General features: G+C 33.0%; 2 protein-coding genes across 2 annotated transcripts in view; one reads left to right on the plus strand and one right to left on the minus strand.

Annotated features, from left to right (window-relative positions):
* LOC113514431 (uncharacterized) overlaps nt 1-20,907 on the minus strand; it is a 212,257-nt gene that overhangs the window by 160,238 nt on the left and 31,112 nt on the right. Inside the window, exon 2 of the mRNA XM_052893152.1 lies at nt 13,733-13,989. Coding sequence (XP_052749112.1) covers nt 13,733-13,826 — 94 coding nt within the window. The 5' untranslated portion in view covers nt 13,827-13,989. The remainder of the gene's footprint in view (nt 1-13,732; nt 13,990-20,907) is intronic.
* LOC128200265 (uncharacterized) overlaps nt 1-20,907 on the plus strand; it is a 150,616-nt gene that overhangs the window by 125,297 nt on the left and 4,412 nt on the right. The gene's annotated exons all lie outside the window — the stretch shown is intronic.

The raw sequence follows: 20,907 nt of genomic DNA on the forward strand, positions 1-20,907 counted from the left end.
GGTGGAAACTATCGTGACTGATTTATTGTTGAATTCGTCAAGATGGACTTCTTGATTTACCTTTTAATTTTCACTAATCATCCCTAACTGTTGCCCCGTCAATGTATACTGATAGCGCAGCTCGACCAGTTCATTATCACCCATTAAAAAAAATTAATTCAAGTAATAACTACAAAAAAATACACGAATTGAGAACTTCTTTCGATAGTTGCTTTATTACTTTGAAATCAACTTCTAGCAGCAGTATTTCCGAACCGATACGACATCATAACCTCCAATCATAAAAGAGCATATTCCTGCAAAGCCTTTGGTGTTGCGAGTGATCATAGGTGGCGGTAGTTACTTACCACCAGGTGAGTCGCATAATCGTTTATCCCCTATGTTATAAAAAAATAAAAGATGCTTTATTAAAACGGACATCTCCGCTCCACTCCCTGTCTCGTGCATATGGCGAGCACGTGTTACAATATAAGTCGAAACGGCGTGATTTCAGGAAATACTAGTGATGTATTAATAGTTCCTATTCATAACTCCTTGGGAATTATAAGTAACGAGCCCCTGTGATGTATTAATAATTCTAATGTATTTATTAGACAGTCTGACTTATATTTGGAGTAGGAAAGAAGAAATACGGTAGGTATAATATACTGAGTTATATAATAAGATTTTACATAGACTATGTCTGTACATGGAAGATATTTAAGAAAAAATTTTGTGAGGAGTCTTAATAAGACCAATAGAAGCCATAAACAATAATTTTTAGTGTTTTTTTTTTCTCTTTGTGTGTATTAACTGCGCTAGTAGGAAAGAACGACAAGGAAATAAATATATTTTTTTTTTACAACACAGGGGGCAAACGAACATGCGGCTCACCTGATGGTAAGTGACTACCGCCGCCCATGACCACCCACAACACCAGCGGCATTGCAGGTGTGCTGCCGGCCTTTTAAAAAGGAATATACTCTTTTCTTGAAGGTTATGTTGTCGTATTGTTATTATTAGAGAGGATTACCAGTATAATTTCCTTGACAAGACGTGTACAAGATGACAATCAAGTGCGAAGCAAAAAAGTTATTAAAAGACATGTTAAAAATATAAAATATAAAAAGGCAAACTTATACAAAAAGAAGTTTGTCGCCAACAGTCTGTATATTTTGTTTCGGCATCATACAAACACTATTGCACGAAATTAGAAGCGGTTATTGCAGTTGTATTTATATCTTCTTCAAAAGGGGGGTAAAGAGGTTTCTTCAGGGTCGGCAACGCGCGCGTAATACCTCTGGTATTGCAGGCGTTCATAGGCTACGGTAACCGCTTACCATCAGGTGGGCCGTATGCTTGTTTGCCACCTCAGTGGTATAAAAAAAAAAAATCTTAAAAACTAGCATATGTTTTGTATTGTTACGTTATCTGAAAGTGGTTTATTTCATTTTTAAATTTGAAATTTGAACAACTAAAGCGATTTTGATGCAATTCCCATGGGGCCAGTCTGAAAGTATGTCCTTTAAATAAAAGAAGATTTTTCGAACTCGGTTTACGTAGTTCTGAAGTAAAAAATAAAAAAAAATACAATCGAGTTAAGAATTCCTTCATTATTTAAAGTCAGTTAAAAAAGAAATTTTATACGTGAACATACACACAGATGATCCAACAAATTGTATATTATTATAATATTTTTAAAAGTTTATGGGGATATATACAATTAAAACGCGGAATCCAGGCCAGACATATTTCATTCAGAAGTAAGCTCGTGTGGCACGAGTTCGTTGGCGCGAACATTCTTCACCACGACAATCACCTCTCTTGTTGTGTAAGAAAAGGATTTGGCCCCGTGTGACTTCTTCTTGTTCCCAAAAACCAAATTGGTACTTCGGGGGCGGCATTTGGGGGACATAAATGAGATAAAAAAAGCTACGACGGGGCATTCAGAAAAAGCCTTCTCACAGTGAATTTATGTGGAGTACTTTGTACATTTTTACCTGAATAATTGTAAAATAAAATTTTTAAAAAACTTTTATACGACTTTTGTACACACAGATGATCCAACAAATTGTATATTATTATAATATTTTTAAAAGTATATACAATTAAAACGCGGAATCGCATGTTTAATTCAGAAGTAAATTCGGAACATATCACTGTAAGAAAAGGAAAATTGGACTGGATACCCTAAAATAGAAGCATTCAAAAAGCTTGAATTTTTGGTGTACATTTTTAGTGCTAATTTTAAGCCGATTTTGATAATCCTTTTTGTAATCGACAGGGTTTATACATACTTACAGAGGGAGCTGGATGGGGCATGGCCACCTCAGAATTGTCAGGTAATTATTGATTAATTGAACAATTATTAATTTTGCGCAAACATGTAACTGAAAAGAGTACATGCACCATTTTTTAGGTGCCAGGTCTCTCTTATAAAATGCCTGAAACGCTTGAAGGACGCCATAAGCGTCCACAGTATTTTCTGATTCTTATATTATGTGTATTATATATTATTTATGTGTATATACGACTGTTACCACTTTCCATCTATTAAGGGCTTATTTTATTCCATTTTTTTAGTAATATGTACATTTCGAACATAAAAACTCCTTATCAAAAAATTTATAAAAAAAAACTCTTAGAAATTGTCTAATTGAAATAAATTTAGATCTGTTAAGTGAATTAAACGCCACTTAACGGGGATTCATTAAACAAAATATATTAGCTGCTAAACACATAACCTCTATCGTCTCTTCACAGTCGGTTAAAGATAACATTCGTAATCGTGCCTATTTATTTTTCATAGAGCCCGTGCCGCTATCGGAGCCCCATTACGTTACAAGTTAAAGGCATTAAGTGACCGATAGTACTTATCTATAAATGAATAATTGCTTCGGATTTGAATAGTCACTGGCGAAGGAAATCTCGAGTCGGTCTGTATGAGATAGCAATATGGCCGACCTACAAATTGGAAATTATTACCACAGATCGGAGACGTTTTCAATTTGATTCCGTAATAAGATTGACTTCTACAAAAAAAGCCGATACCAATTATGGCAAAACCGGTTAAATTCATTTAAAAACTAAGCTACTAAAACGATTTCGATAAAATGTCAATGGAACCAATCTGTAAGTATATCCTTTCAATAAAAAAAAAGATATACCAAATCGATTTATAACTGACAGAGTCGAGGTAACAAATATTAAAAAAAAAAAATTACGACTGAATCGAAAACCTCCTTTTTTAAGATGAAAAGAATACTAAAGTTTCCCGTGGCATAGTATTTATACTTTTTGCCTTGCATAAATGACTTTATGAGTTGGATTTTTTGTTGAGATACATAAAACAAAAAACTTACGTTCACAGTGGTCTGAGGTGACTGATGTAATGTATTCATAATATAAATATAATAATTTAAAACCTAAAACAGCAATTGATTGAATACATAATAAAAATATAAAAAAAAAAGCTCCCATACATTAAATTGTCAATCAGCTCGAATCATGTTCGCACTATCTCAAGAAGGAAAAGTGATGAACCAAAATGGCGATCACGTCTTCTGCAAAAACCTCAAGGGACAAGTAGAGAGAGAAAAAAAAAATAACAAAAAATTAACAGTCCCGAGCGACTGAACGTCTACGCCAATGAATGTAGCATAAATAATCAGGAGGTACGTCGTAGCAAATTACGCAGAACGGGCGGGTTGAAAATTGATGGCTACACTGGAATAAGTGCCGCCATGTCAACTGGCTGTCTGGCGTTTCCTTTGCCTCGTTTTTTAATCGTTCGAAATTAGAACTATTTATTGGCGGGACAATTTTAAAATGGTATAGAGTAAGTAAGGGACAGGTATATCGGAACCGTGCGACATGACAATCGAATTAAAAAAAAAAGATATAGGCGCGTTACAGACAAACCGTCTGGGTTAGTGACAAATGTGTTTCAACTAATTATAGACGATTTGGTCGCTGAATAATTGACAATTTTAGAACTATCATTAGAATTGATGGTGTTATTGTTAAAGGTTTCACAGATTATTCTAAATGTTATAAAAATAATTCAATCACCTTTATTCTCGTTTAGATCAATCTTTATTCATTGGTCCGACTGAGAATGTAACTCGATACCTTATTCCCGTTAAGCAATATAAAAATTATATAAAAAAAATACAAAGAAACTTGTAATCTAAAAAAAAGACGTAACTGGTATGATTGTTGTTCAAAGCATTTTCGAAGGTTTATTTACATTTGTTGTCTTTCGTACAACCAATTACAGAATTAATTAAAAATATGTTTTTGTAGATCAGGTTATGTATTTTATTGTAAAATCATTATTGTACATAATTTATATTGAGCATATAAAAAGTTACTTAAGTTACTGCTGAACACAAGCCTCCCCTTTGGGGAGGTTTTGCCAGTAGTTGAGACGCTTGGCAGGCGGACTGGCAACCGTAGTCAGGCTTTAGAGATGTACTAAAAGGAACTCTGCTGTCCATACCTCGTCCTCTCTTAACGCCTCCTACGACACCCACGGGAAAAGGGGTGGCCTATTCTATGCTGGGACCATACCTAGTACAAATTAAACATATATATATCTATACATTATGTTATTCGGAGATTATATTTTTCATTCACGGTAAAGTTTATCCTTTTCACGTACCTACTTATAACACTTTTGGGAAATCAGCATACCGCTAAAAATATACGCAATAACGCAATGTTATTACCTGCCTCGATGTGAAAGAAGTTTGTATGATATAAATATCTTAGCTTATCTTACTAATAAAACTAGCTTTTACCCGTGACCAAATTGGATGCAGTTTTCACAGTTGTATTACTAAATAACTTTAAAATTTATGTGTATTTTGTCTTATACGCTATCTAGGATGATCTATTCCGTTAGTTTTCTTACTTTTGGATTCCACACATGTAAAGCAGCGGGCAAAAAGCTAGTTTATTATTAAAATTAGAAATGTTAAAGTGAGTTTGTTTAATACCTGTAAGTACCTTAACGGCTTAATCATTCAATTTGGTATACTATGTATATATAGTATATATTGCCGTATGGTCCCGGCATAGAATAGACCACCCCTTCCTTACTCGAGTGTGTCGTGAGAGGCGATCAAGAGAACTTAATAATCGAGGGATGGGTAGCAGCGTTCCTCTTAAAACATCACCAAAGCCTAACTGCGATTGTCAACCCTTTACCCCAAAAAACAGTTGCCACACTTGGCAACTATTTTCAGCAGTGGACAATTAACGGTTGATATAATAATGATTATAAACGTTCACAGTATTGTTGATTCATATTGTATATTAACGTAAAGTGTTTATATTCCTTAAATTTCCTTAAATAAACGACTCTCACGCAAATTGGGAACTGTCCGCCAATACTGAATAGCAATTTAGAGGCGATAAATAAATCTGGAAAAAACCGGTTTTCAAAACTGGTTTACATTTAAAAAGTTGACGAATAAATCAAGGACAAGTAAGCTGAGGTTATTAAACGAACTTACCTTTAAACCGTCTCGAGCTAAGGCAGGGGTGTATCCGGTACATCATAAATTTGAGGACCCCGCCTTAAGTAATGAATCAATAGGACAGAAGTGGTAGGGAGACGGTTAATATTGAAATATTACTAACTAGCCATCTGCTTCGACTTTGAATGAATGAATGAATGGAATATACTTTTTTTGCATTATACAATTAAGGAAATGAGCAAGACAATTAATAAATGTAACGATACTTTGCCTGGTGTTTTTAAAAATAAAAATTAGAGTCCATACTTCACGCTAATAATGTAGCCCTTTATATGTGAAATTTTTTAAAATTGATGTTGAGTATTTTTTTTTTGCTCTTATTCAGAAATACGTCAAACTTCTCACAAACCTACTTTAGCTATTGAGCTATTTCGTCTCTTACTTTTGAGCTAAATTCTTAATTTAAAAGAAAGTGACAAAACCGTGTAATAATTAAAATGGGTTTGTAGGTTTTATTTTTTACAAAGAAGTAAATTGTCAACGGGCATCTACTGGCAAACCCCTCCTTATGAAGGAGGCCATGTTCAGCAGTGGACGGTTAATGACTGATACAAAAACAAAAAATTTGCAATCGAAAAATGCGGTTTGTGAATTTTAGTTCACACATTTTTATTCCTCACTGAAATGAATATATTTAACTGCTACTCTACAGACATCCTTGTTCTTCTAAACTGCATTTTAAACTCCCGGATTTATTTTAAGTTATTTCCATAAATGTTCGACCTCAAAAGCCCTATTTAACACTAGCGACAGACAATTTTAAATCTTATAGCTTTGCAATAAAGACTATAATGAAAATTAACAAAAAGTTAGTCAAACTACGACTGTTTGAGTATACTTTAGTACTGTTTAAGTTAGAACATCAATTTAGTATGTAATTTATTTAGTTTTGACAATTTTAGATGAACTGATTTTACTTTCCACCCCATTGAATACTGAGCATATTGTAAGTACAGTTGGCAATAAAATTAAGCGGAATAAATTCACGTCACTGCTATGCTATTATACTGGTAATGGCTGACATACATTTACATATTATGGTTCACCTGCTGTGCGTGACTGTACTGAAGGAATCCGAATAATGTTAGATAGAGTAATCGTAATGTATAATTGTCAAGAGATGTATCTCAAATAGAGGAAAATACATTATACAGATAGGCGATCGTTTATTGGAAGTTTGAGGGTCGTTTTAATAATTGACATATATGATTATAAACTCTTGATAATAAAATTATTTAAAAAATTTTTAAGTTTTCAATAATTTATTGTGAATTTGCCCCTTTAAGCCAACCAAGTCACTAAATATTATTAAAAAAAAAAACACGTCAAACAAATAATAACTTAAAATCCATTTGATCTCAAACAACACATATGTGCTAAAAAATAAACACGTATGTTACTTTCGGCGTCACTCTAGCGTGCCATATGCAAAAATGAAAAAAAAAAACAAAAACAAGCCCATTCCATATTTAAAATGGTAACACTCCTGTTCTCCTAATAGCCGAAACGTGCCTCCTTGCTTAATTTTGAATATAGAACGTTCAGAAAATGGCGGCGTTTCCACAAATCCCGCCTTATCCAGCGACTTGCAATAAGCGCCATCTGTCATCGAGTTTGACAGTTGACAGTGAAATGTTTTAAAAATAGAACGTTTACGAAGAAACCCACCTTGTAGTTGTGAATGAGTTGAGAGGGAGATTTTTTATTTTTATTTTTTTTTTTTATAAAAATAGAATAGTCTGGTTTTGGTTCAGTTGTAAATGAGTTGATATCTTGTTAGTTCGCAGCTCCTATTTCATTAGGGCCATACAGATAGAAAAAAAAAATTGTTTGAAAACAAAAATATTTTGAACAAAATTCTTGTGACTGCTCTCAATTTAAATTTTTATATTTTGAATCACAGTAAGACCTCAAATCCAGAAATTGGGCAACATGCGCTTGGATTTTCCACTGGCGAAAATTGCAGGACGAATATACGTTGTTTTTGCTAGAAGCTTAATTTTTCTTTTATTTTTTTGTGGCCAGACTTTTTGTAGCGCCCACCCATTCTATCCACAATTAAAAGTTTTGCTATGTTATACACAAAAGTTAAAGTTTTTACTAAAATTAAATGCAAAAACAGTATAAATAACATGTTATGGTTGCCGCTATGTAAAAATAGTTAGCATTAATCCACTACCACTAATTAATACATTCCTGTATTGTATTGAAATGTGTCTTAAGCTGCTAACCTATAAATTATTAAACTAATTAATTAATATATTTTTGTGTTATTTTTCAACTAGTGCAATAAAGAATAAATAAATAAATGCACCAATGGAAAAAGTTTAAGTGACAAGTTTGTTGACACTGGAATTAAAAGCGAACGCATTCGTTCTAATTATAACGCAGATCGTTGCTGCCATTGTGCGGCTCTCCGCTAATTAATGAGAGAGTCGCCACACGTCCTGATTATTCCAGGACCGTCCTTTTATTTTTTTACGCGATTAACCGAAGAGAAAAAGAGAATATGCTTTATTCGCACCTCACATTACTACTTTTACTGCGATTTTATCCAAGTATTATTTTTTTATTTCGACTACAGCACTATTGTAGAATTATTTATTTATGTGCTTACATAAGCACATATTTTATAAATATTTTTTATTCACTTATATTAAAAATATTAGATTATAACAAGAATGTACACAGGTGGACTTATCTCTTAAAGGTATTCCTTCCAGTTAACCTTGAGAACCCGAAAGGAGAAACTTTTTTTCGTATATAAAGCATAATGGTACAAAAATTTTTTGATAAGATAAATAAATTATATTATTAACTATAAATTATTAATCAGTAATATAATTTATTAGTTAGTAACAGAGTATATATAAATAAAATTAGTTCAGTAATACACAATTCATAAAATTTCATTGAAAATCGTTAGGTAGTTTCGGAGTTTTAACATATACGAACATAGAGACGTGTGCTATATATTAAGTACAACAAGCAGGACTTTGTTTCGAAAGCTTCAACCACCACAAAAATAATAGGAAATCAACATGGAAACATACTATCTATTGTAAAAAATAATATCAAAATCAGTTCAGAATTGGAGACGTATTTAATCGAGTGATATATATATATATATATATATATATATATATATATATATATATATATATATATATATATATATATATATATATATATATATATATATATATATATATATATATATATATATACTCGTATATGAGGGGTCATAAGAATTTATCTGTCTGCCTGTTTGTTCTGGAATTACGCAAAAACTGCTTGACTGTTGTGTTTCTTTAAATCTGGTTTTAGTATTATCTTTAAACGCACCATCTATAAATAATTAATTGCTTCCAAAATCCATGCGAACGAAGTTGCGGACAAAAGTTAGTAGACATATAAATTTAGTGTATCAATTTTTATTAACTAGTTTCAGCTTCAAGTTTAATGCAAATCTAGAGGATTGAACTGAGCAGGTGACACATTACAAGCGGCATCTGTCATCGGTAACGACTATAAAGGCGTTTGAAAATTGAATAAATAGAATAGACAGAGAACAATTTTGAATTATTAACGGCCAATGCGATCGCTGTCATGTTCTAAATTTAAATAAGAAACATTTTCATGAAAATTTTCATAAAAAAAAAAAATTATGAAAACTATTTTTCTAATTGTTGTATTTTTTGTTTCTACAAATTGTTTAAAGGATGCAATTGGCCGGCGACTCTTTAAGGTGTTAGGTTTAATTCTCGAAAGCACTACGAGACAAGTAATAAATACTTATGTATAGTCTCGTGAAAACATGGATGAAGCCACAGTAAATGTTAGTTGTTATGGGATAAAATATAATGGTAAACCCGCCTTTTTTATACACCTTAGAATGGCAAACAATCTGACGGCCCACCTAATAGAAAGTGGTAACCGTCGCCTATAGATATGAGCAGTACCATGGACATAACAGAGTATACTGTTTCGCCTATGATACCCCTCATGCGTTGCCATTCCTGAGGACTCAGGTGTTATTTCTCTGTACCCTGTAAATTCACGCCATATCCCACCCTTTAAACCGAAACACAGCCATGCAAACACAACTGCTTCACGGTTGAAACACGAATGGGACAGAGGTACCCAAGCAATCGACTTTTGTACAAAGTCTCCCTCTCCGCCTGCGCTATTGGTATACTCGGTCAAGGTACCAGAGAGTAATGAATGAAAAGTGGGAATGAAGTCAGTTAAGTTCGAAGGTCAGTTAGCCTAATGAGATGAATTCACTAGGAATTAACCACGATTGTTTACAGGGAGTACCGCGTGGCGATCGATCTAGCGGGATATATTACTAGCAATGGGGACGCTAGTCCCCATTACTAACAATCCTCTCTCCTCAGTAAGTCAGTACAGGTCATAGTTTGACACTGAAACGCCGTAGCATTCCAGGTTACGGTCTAAACGTCCCGCTCGGATTCAGCGGTCGAACGGGCTTATGAAGGGTTAATTACTCGGATAATTGTGGCTCGGGAGGGTTGTGTGAACTCTAATTAGTGTGTCGACCGGATTTCTGTTTGGTTAGCGGGTTTGAATCTCGAAGTTGCAGCAAATTGAATTTGTGCTTGTACGTTTGCAATCACTATTCTCAGTTAATTTATTTTGGATGAGTTTTGATGAGTCTTTTAGTTTACACAGACTTAAAGCATGTATGAAGTTACAAATGACATAACTAGATTAATTTATTGAGGCAAGATTGTGTTTTCTCTTTTATATGCACACTTTAAGTCAGTTTGTTTTAAATTAAATTTGAAAAGGCAAAATTAATACAGTCAAAAATACCTATACAAATTCATTACGTTTTTCAATTTGTGACACAGAAACACGCAAGATATCTATGGAATGATTAAAGACGTAAAACGATTACTGTATGATATCTATGTATACGTGTATTCCTTCCAACGAGGATGCCTGTGTTCAGCAGTGGACAATTAAGAACTGTTATAATCATCTATGTGTTTAAAAAGACAAATAGACGATGACGATAATAATATAAACAATAATTTAAAATTGTGTTTCACAAATAAATAACCAACTTCAATTGTAGCAAACCAAGTTATTTTAATTTTAAATCTAAAATACTGAAGACATTTTGATAGAAATTTTATGGGTCCAATCTGTAAGTATATCCTTTTTGATAAAAAAAAATTTTTCAAATCGATTTATAATTGACGGAGTTACGAAGTAATAAAAAAAATATATAGCCGAATTCAGAACCTCCTTTTTGAAGTCGATTCGAAAATACAAACCAATTTGAGAACTTCCTCCTTTAAGAAGTCGGATAAAAATCTAATATGCAGTTAGAATACCTAATTTAATATTTATATCATTTGCAACCACACCATACATCCTAACTTACCTAATAATTACACTACACTCAAGGCCACGCCGCAGTATACACTACCTTTTTTTTTTATTAAACCTCATCTAAAACGCATTATCAGAAGCACAGAGCGAGGAATGGTGCAACGTGCAGCTCTTTGTTGCGATAATGAGTTAAAATTTGTGGTATCTGATGGGGTAGATGCATTAGAGGCGAAACATCCACATGTATTTTTTGTCGACGGCACGACACACACACAAGACCTACGTTTACAAAGGCTAATAAGAAATACAAGAAAAGCCGTATATTAATTAGAAAGCGTAAAATCCTAAACAAGTATTTTGTTCACCATTCACATCTAAAAAAAGATCTAAAAAACCAATGACTCAGTCAAATTAAAATAATTTTTATTCAAATACACTTGTCTACAAGCACTTTTAAAACGTAATTTTTTAATGAATATGTAGGGTTCAGAAAGTTGTAATCTGCTGAGAAAAACACACAAGAAAGTCAACAGTTTTAAATAATAATAATAATATAATATTATATTTATTTATGTCTCCTCACAAACAACTTAAATTTACACATAGGTATTTAAATATATGTTAACATTAATCGTCATAACAAACAAAAAGAGAACGAAACGTTTGATTGAATATTTAAATCTAGAACCGACTTTACAAGTAGATTTTCTTTCGAAACAGTATTCGTTTGAAAAAAAAAATGAAAGCTTCAAGAGACAAGAAACTAATATGCAAAAACAAATGTGATAATCAATTCAGGATAATGATATCGCGTATTTTGTTTATTACGACAATGTAACTAATTTACTAATAATAAACCATCAAAAAAAAATCAGACGTATTGAGTATCTCTTTCTTTTAGAAGACACATTTAAAAACACTAATTCTTTTAGTAGTTCTTAAATAATAAACGACCTTCAGGGAGAAATGATCCCTTTTTGTACACACACTCACAACACAAACTAAACAACCTTACAAAATAATTAGAATTATTAATCTAATAAGAAAGACGCCTCTATTCCATTCCAGACTTTAAAAAAAGTAGAATGTGGTCAAAAAGAAATTATATCAAATAATATGTAATTGTCCACAAATTGTGGCGGGCAGGACGCGCGAGACATGTAATTCGTGAGATTAGGGTTGCCAAGCGTATCAATATTATTAACAATGTTGCTGAAACTTATACTAAGTCAGTAGGGGGATAGAAAGATTTTACAAAGATTTAAGTCGCAGAATTTACAGAATAATTGTTATTTCTAACGTTTACCAGCAACTTTGTACGTGTGGATTTTAGAAGTAGGCAAACAGATTTAGACTGCGTATCAAAATAAAACAAATACAAAATTTTTAGTTAGATATTCAGGAGTACAATAATATGATAATATATTAAATTTGCTGCAGTAATTTTTGCGTGATATTGGAACGTATAGACGCATGAACAAAATTCTGAAAATTATCGTTTGGTTTTTATTGTTCTCGTTAAAATCCCTCATATACATTTTTCTCAATCTCTCTATATACAGACATATCACTACTTGTAATTAATTACATTATTAAAAGATTTTACACATTAAATAATAATAAATCAGTTTAATAGAGTATTTGTTTGTGACACAAATTTCATTTACGTGTAATTTAGTTAAGTCAATACTTAATTTTTGAAATAAAAAATCTCGTATGTTTATCCACGGTATTAACAAGATTTACCAAAATTCTTCCTCTGATTATCAGTACTGCTAAAATAAACACATCTAGTATTAATACTATAACATCATACGTCTATAATGTCTCGATACATAAGTGACAACCCTATTCTTGGAACGTGTAATTCGTAAGATGCCCAATTTATTTTATTGCTTACATCGCGTTTACAAGCGGCGATAGAATTTATTATATGCGGTTGTGTGGCCAGTTTTTTTGGCCTGCATTTTAATGAGGCTATTAAGTATTCTTGCAGCATTTACAGTGTTCCTAAAGTAGGTGAACTGAATCAAATAGAAGGGTCATGTGGGTTTCCTTTCGAAGGAACAATGTAATGCAATCTTGTTGTGATGTACTATTTTTTTTTTATATCTGATACAAACTGGGGGGAAAGAGATCGCTAGTAAAGGAAACTACGATCCTATTGTTAGTAATATAGGGGATATTACCGGGTCGATATCCACGCGGGGCTCCTGGAAACCATGTTCTAGATGGTGAATTCTAGATGAATTCAAGATCTAGAATTCACCATAATGGGCTAACTGACCTGTTTTCATCCTCACCTATCATCCTTTACTGGAGCCCCGACAGCGTACTTTCCTCAGATTAATTAATTTAATCATTTTTTTTTTAATATTTGGAAAGTTTATAGAGTAAAAATGTTAAACCTCTCATAAACCTATTTTAGCTGTTAAACTGTTTTGTTTCTTTCTTCTAAGTTAAATTCTCAATTCGAAAGAAAGTGACAAAAGAGTGTAATAGTTTAAATAGATTTATAGGAGGTTTAAGTTTATATGAATAAAAGAGTTTAGCTACAAAGTCTGAGATATACATATATTACACAGTATGCCAATGACTACAAAATTTATAATAATTACCTACGATCCGCTTCGAGTCCAAACAGTTCCTTTTTAGTAAAATACAACCAATGTATGTTAAGCTATATGCTTTGTGTATAGGTGAAAGAATTTTCCAAATCGGTTAAGTATTTTTTGAGTTATTACATTACATAAAAAAAAAGTTTCTTTTTTATATTAGTTTAAATTTAGAGAAAAATTAAGAATTTATGAAATTAATAAAGTAAACCATTATAGAAAATAACTTACCATATGAAGAATAAACTGCTAAACTGAGTAGCACCACTACTTGCGCCAAAACACCGCCGATCCTCAATCGGAACACATTCAAAATGGCGCCCATCTTGCAAAACAAAATGGCCGACTACAAACAACTATAACACTACACAGGTGGACACTCGTTATCACATAATATTAGATTATCTAAATACAATTTTAATTTAGCTGTTCTATGAAAATTTACTGGGATTTTTTGTGAAATCATTCGCGGTATGTCGTCGCTGCTTCTGGAAAAAAAGAAAAAAAAATAATTTTAGTTTTAAAATAAAAAATAAAAAGATATTTCCCGACTATAAATAATTAACAAGAAATACAGGATGAAACAGAAACAATTAGTCTCTTTATCATCATATAAGAGAGTATTCTACCAGTGCAACATAATATTATTCAAAGGAATATTATCTTTATTTCTTCGAAATTCGTTCGAAAATGTATTATCATTTACTGATATCAGAAACATCACGTATGTTTCTCATGACAATTTATGACAATATTTTTTTATTGATATATCAAAAGGGGCTCATTATAAGAATTGAAATATGATTCTTGGTGACGAGATAAAAAATTTAACAATCGTGTTTTTGTGACATCGTTTACACCAGCATTAATAACATTTCACTGTATTCTATTGACGAGTCCAAACAATTTAGTATTAAACGAAATTTTTCAGACTACGCTTGCTGAATAAACATTGTAGCAATTAAAAAAATTTTATTAATATTTCAGTTTAATAACTATTATTATTATACATTTTGTACCGATCTTTTGTTATTTTATTGGTCGAACTAATCTTTTTCTTGAGTAAATGTAAGATATTACATCATATACTAATAATAACTAAGCTACGTAAGTTTTTTTTTTTTTATTTAGCAAGAATTTTTTTTTATGCATTTTAGAATGGCAAACAAACTGACGGCCTACCTGATGGAAAATGGTAACCGTCACCTATAGATATGAGGGCAGTACCATGGAGTATACTGTTTTGTTCATAATACCTACATGCGTTGCCATTGCCGAGGACTCGGATGTTATTCCTCTGTACCCTGTAAATTCACTGCCATATCCCACCCTTTAAACCGAAACACAGCCATGCAAACACAACTGCTTCACGGTAGAAACACGAATGGGACAAAGGTGCCCAAGCAAACGACTTTTGTACAAAGTTTCCATCTGGTAATTAAATTAAATGTCATAAATTTACCATCATATAATAATTTAAATCTATACATTTTTTTAAATAATAACACTAACAATTAATTATGAATAGTCTCCCAATAATAATAATATATACAAGTAGTAGCAGCATGAAGTATTTACCATAAAAAACACCCTAAAAAGCATTTGAAAAACTTTTAATCCTTTGCAACAAAGACCAGTGCTAATGAATACCGCACCAAACAAGACTAACTGTTAAGTGCATTGAGTACACGTGACCTCAACAAAACATTATCGCATAAAGTACACACTCGCGTATTATATTACTCCGCGAAGAGCGAAAAAGCACCGTTAATGACGTATAGAGGGCGTTGTAGTCCATTGTAGGGGACTGACATTGCTTTTATAACTTATATGGAGTTTATTTTTGCAAAACCCTAGTAAAGTTGCAATTAAAATATTTTTAGAACAACAATAAATATCAGAACAAAAGGACATACGCAAAATATTATTACATATAAGGATTAAAAATTTAAAGTGAGCAAACAATATATAGTGATTCCACCCGACTTTGCACAGGTAGATAGAATTTTCGACAATAATATATAAACCATATGTTACTAATTAATAATGTGGACTTCTATAAGTGAAAGAATTTTTAAAATCAGTTGAGTAGTATAAACAAACAAATAATCAAATATTTTCTCTTTATAATTACTATTATAATACTATTATAGTCTAGCTGTATGCTGCGACTTCTCCTGCATGAATAAGTATCTGAAGTCCTATGTTCTACTTTAGGATATAGCCTGTATATCAAATTTAATTAGAATTCGTAATTTTGTATGAAAACGTAAACTACATCCATACGTCCAAATATTCTTACAAACATATTATATTTCATATTTATAGTTGCAGGATTTACATCAAAACCTTTTCATAAAGAATAGCAAAGATCAAATTACGTTTTTCGGTACGTACTCTACATACACTTTTTAGTTAAAGGTATTTTAAATTTAATCTGTTCATATACAGCCTTGACTATAAAAGAAATACAATGCAACACTATAATCCAGCTGCACCATATCTCCTGGACAACAATGGAAGGGCTGGCTAATGCAGTAATTACTGCACTTAGTTTTGTCTGTATTTTTGTTTCAGCCCCCAAGCGGGATGTTCAACATCAAAGGGAGCCATTAAATCAGTTAATACAAGTAATTGCATGCGCCTTTATGTGTTACACGAGGGATAAAAAATAAGGAAAATATCTTGTGTCACATTAAAAACGTATTCATAATATTGATATGAGGATAACGTGCAATAATTACTACTTAATCTTCAGAATTTTACTCGCTATCGATGATTGTGTGTCTTTGTAATGTCACTAGTTGTTTGCCGCGACATTGTTCACGTGAACTCAATGATGTTTTCTTTTTTTTCTAACACAGGTACCAACGAGTATGCGGCTCACCTGAAGATAAATGACTACCGCCGCCCATGATCACCCACAACATCAGAGGCATTGCTAGTGGCCTTTCAAAAAGGAATATATGCTCTTTTCTTGAAGGTTATGATGTCGTATCAGTTTAGAAATACTGCTGCTGGAAGTTGATTCAGAAAAGTGATTGTGAGTGGCAGAAAGTGCCTAGAAAAGGGCACGGTGGAGGACCGCTGCTCATCCAGATGGTTGAGATGGAACTTTAGTTTGTGGCGGGTTGTACGATGATGAAAATCAGCAACAGGTATCAATCCTAACAATTCCTCATAATCTTGTTGTTGTTTCATAATGTGACTGTCAACTGATTTGCTACTCTCAGTAGTATATGTTCAAATCATCTTCTATTATCATCTATTCAAATAGACTTGTTTACAAGCACTTTTAAGTCGTCATTCTTTTATGAATGCAGGATTTAGAAAGTTATTATCTGTTGAAAAGAGGCCGCAAGAAACTCAACAATTACTCTTTTAATCTCTATTAACATTATGTACATTAATGTACTATGTCTAAAATTATATGGTCGTTAAAAAGCCTGTGCATGATTGACTAACACCATATATCGACTAACATCACATAAAAAACTATTATTATAGTAAATAACAATTTGATAACGTTTAAAACATACCTATAATATATAATATAGGTTCAAACAAACGTTTTAATAAAAGAAAATATAAGATATTTTGGTTTATAGTAGAATATCTGTAAATTATTACTTTCTACCAGCATTTGGACAGGCGCATGCCCTTAGGTAGTGCTGGCCACAAAGTTATTTGTTGTCTTATTATAGCATAAACATATCCAACAGTTAGGGTTGGCAGATGTCGGGATCAAAGTAGCTAGTGGCTTTGTTATAAGACATGATATGTTTGGTTCAATTAAAATATCTACAATTATTACCGTTGCTTATTGTTTAAATGGGAAAATTTACGAGTCGGTTTGCCATCTTGTATAGATCTGAGTGGAGGTCAAAAGAGGCAACAGATGAAAAGCATGCGAATTGTACATAATGTGCTCCTTTTTTATATATTTCTTTTATATAATAAAATTTTGTTTTTTCTAACCTCTCTGTATCTTTCTTACAGAATATACAGCTGTCCGCTACTTGGTTTCTTTTCTTCAACCCTCATATAATTCACGAATGTGAAAATGGATATGTGTTGTGACTCTTTACCATCTGTGGATAAGATTGGGATAGACAGAGGGGGAGTTTTTTTTTATGAAAATGGAATGATAACTTACTGATAAAAATATACTTGTTAAGTCATCTTTTTAATTAGCCAACATTTTATATTTATTCGACAAGGTTTACTCCTGTGACTTTTGATTTTTTTTTAGAATTTTTTTATTTAAGAAAAAAATATTCTCCAGGACAATTGACGTCTAACAGGCGCCCGTCGTAAAATGAAACCAAATATTTGAGATAAGAGCAGAGATTTCATAAGTCAGAATAAAGACAGACCGCTTTTAGATTTGTGGTGATGATAAAATAGAGATGTAAACATAATTTTAATTGTAAGTTTATGTCGGTGGAGGACCTATAAAATTTAAAAATTCAGTTTAATTAAGAATTCCTCATTTTGAAACCGAATAAAAAGGTATTCGATCGTGGCAACCCTAACGCGGATTAACCCTGAGGCGGATTGACCCTAATGGAGACCAAAACAGTGGATTTACGTTACAAACAGACAGACTGGAAGTGACGGATTTTTTATCAATCGTCGGACAAAACGCCTGAGGTGGTAGTCTCATTTGTAAAAAAAAAATGTTTAAAACAAATAATAATACTTATTATGTAATTTTGAAACCCTCTCGAATCAATTGCATGCGTCTGTTGATGTTAAAGTAGAAGAAGTTTCTCATACAACGAAGATAGTAAACAGTAAGAGCACGACTGAGAACGAGACTAAGAGTTTCCATACGTCATAAAAACCAACAAGTAATAGGTTTTTTTATGAATGATAATGGAATAGTAATCCCGCTAGAGCCATCGGTATACGTTGACGTGACACCAGTGAGAGATGATAGGTGAGGATGAAACCAGGTCAATTGGTGGTGACGAAGTCATCAAGAAAACCACGATCGTTTTGATCGCATCGCATGGAGATTGAGTTGCAGGGTGTTTTGCCAGTGATAGGGCCGCTGCTCCCCGTTAATCCTCTGTTAGAATATCCTTGTGTCGATTTCCAGATATCTGCTAAGAACCACTCACTGATACAGTTGGAGATGTCAAATAATGGCGCTGGACCAGCCATAAGACTAGACAACTGATGTCTGAAATATAATAAGAAGAATCAACCAAATAACATAGGAACATGGATCAATAAAAACTATACCCTATCGAATCCAAATAATGAAACAATTTTTGGCCAAAATTTTACTTGGGTTCCAGAGCTCATAAGTTCATAAATATGATGTAAAAATCTCAATTAATATAAGAAGTTACCGGGTGGTCTCAATATAGAATGGGCCACCTCTTCCTTTCCCGTGTCATAAGAGACAACTAAGGGAACTTAATGGTCAAGGGATGTCATCGTCATTAAAACCTAACTGCGGTTGACCTGCCAAGCGTGGCGATTATTAGCACAATGCCCCTTATGGGAGAGGCCTATGTTCAGCAGTGGACAGTTAACCGTTGCAAATTATGTATGTATGTATATATATATATATATATATATATATATATATATATATATATATATATATATATATATATATATATATATATATATATATATATATATATATATATATATATATATATATGTGTGTCACGTCGTATATATATATATTATACGTTTATTTCATTATCATTACTCCACAAGTTTCAAGAACTGTATACATGTATTTATTTTAAGATTAAGTATATCTATCCGCCATTGTAGTTCAATTACGTATCTCCATGTTTTGTTTTTGTTTATCGAATTGTAAACAATTTGATAGAAATAAACAAAGATCTAACAGAAGCGCGTAAACATCATTAATTCATGAATTCATCCTTCAAGTTAAAACGTAATTTAGAGAAAACTCACGTATCTCAGAAACGGGCGCGCGTATGGTAGAGGCCGTTGACATTAAATTCTCTCTGCCTACACGGTAAGAAGCCTGGCGTAAAGATATTATCTAACAAAATAATAAGTGAACTGTTTATTGTAGAATTGAAGATATTCTTTACAAACTACTAGCTTTTACCCGCGACGTCGTCCGCGTGACCGGGATATTTTTACGCGTGATAAAAAGTAGCCTATATCCTTCTCCACCCCATATAGTGCGTGTATACCAAATTACACAGTGATGGGGGAAAGGGATTTTTAGTATTGGAGACTGAGAATCCCATTGATAGCAATATACCCAGCCAGGTCGACCTTCTCGCGGTTCGCCCTTGAAACTATCATGGCTAATTACTTGTGAATTAGTCATGATGGACTAACTGGTCTGTTTTCATTCTCATCGATCACCCTTTACTGGTGCTCCGCCAGCGTATCCCATTAGCGCAGGCGGTTACAGCACCTGCCATTCCATTTTCACCGATCAAAAAAAATTACATAGTGATCGGTTAAGCCGATGAGGAGCTATAAGGTAACAAACTCACTTTCACATTTATAATATTAGTAAATATTATCTGAACACACAATTTTCCCAAAGAGGGTTGACGTTAGGCAGGCGGCTGGTTGTAAAACTATAAGCTAAATCTTTTTGTAATATGGATAAAAACATATTACGCTCACCCCAAATAATAATTGAGATAAGGGTAGGAAGATGATGATAATGATGATCTGAACACACATGAATAGAACCCAAGAAGTGTTTCTTTTGTGGGATGAAAATGGAATGGTAACCCTGCCTGCGCTATCGGTATACGCTGGCAGGGCACCTGTAAAGGGAAGATGGGTGAAAATAAAAGCAGGTCAGTGAAATCAGGCCCATCGTGATAAATTCCACAAGTAATAACCACGATGGTTTCCAGGGGGAACCGCGTGAAGACCGACCTGATAGGAGTCTACCTTCATCCTACTTCATCATTATACTACATCGCTCATTGGTACTCCGCCAACAGGTGCCACCTGAGGAGAGATTATCATTTCAGTTGCATCACAAAAAAACAGGTTTTTAGGAAGAAACCAAGCACAATGTATCTGAAGGTCATATCATTGGGGTGTATTAAAAGATTGAAAAGTCAGGGACCGTTGTTCTATAAGACTTTATGTGCATACCTTTCAGAGATTCAATTATACTACAGTATTCACAATATGCACCAGTTATTGCAGCGCTGCCCGCGCTTGTCAACAGGATGATTTATATTCGCCGCCATTTTGTTTTCTTTTCCCGCCTTTCTGGTTGGCGGCGCCTTTTATCGTAGCTCTCTATGAAAACGGACGAAGCTTTTTTTTAATTTCTTCATTGTCTCGTCTCATGGCGTGTGGTTTTATTTCTTGCTTTTTTGTGTTAAAAGTATTCAGTTTAGAAAATTTATGCTGAACTAAACTCCCTC

This window comes from Galleria mellonella, unplaced genomic scaffold (assembly GCF_026898425.1).
Source record: "Galleria mellonella isolate WM207_F2 unplaced genomic scaffold, CSIRO_AGI_GalMel_v1 utg172, whole genome shotgun sequence".
Classification (NCBI taxonomy): domain Eukaryota; kingdom Metazoa; phylum Arthropoda; class Insecta; order Lepidoptera; family Pyralidae; genus Galleria; species Galleria mellonella.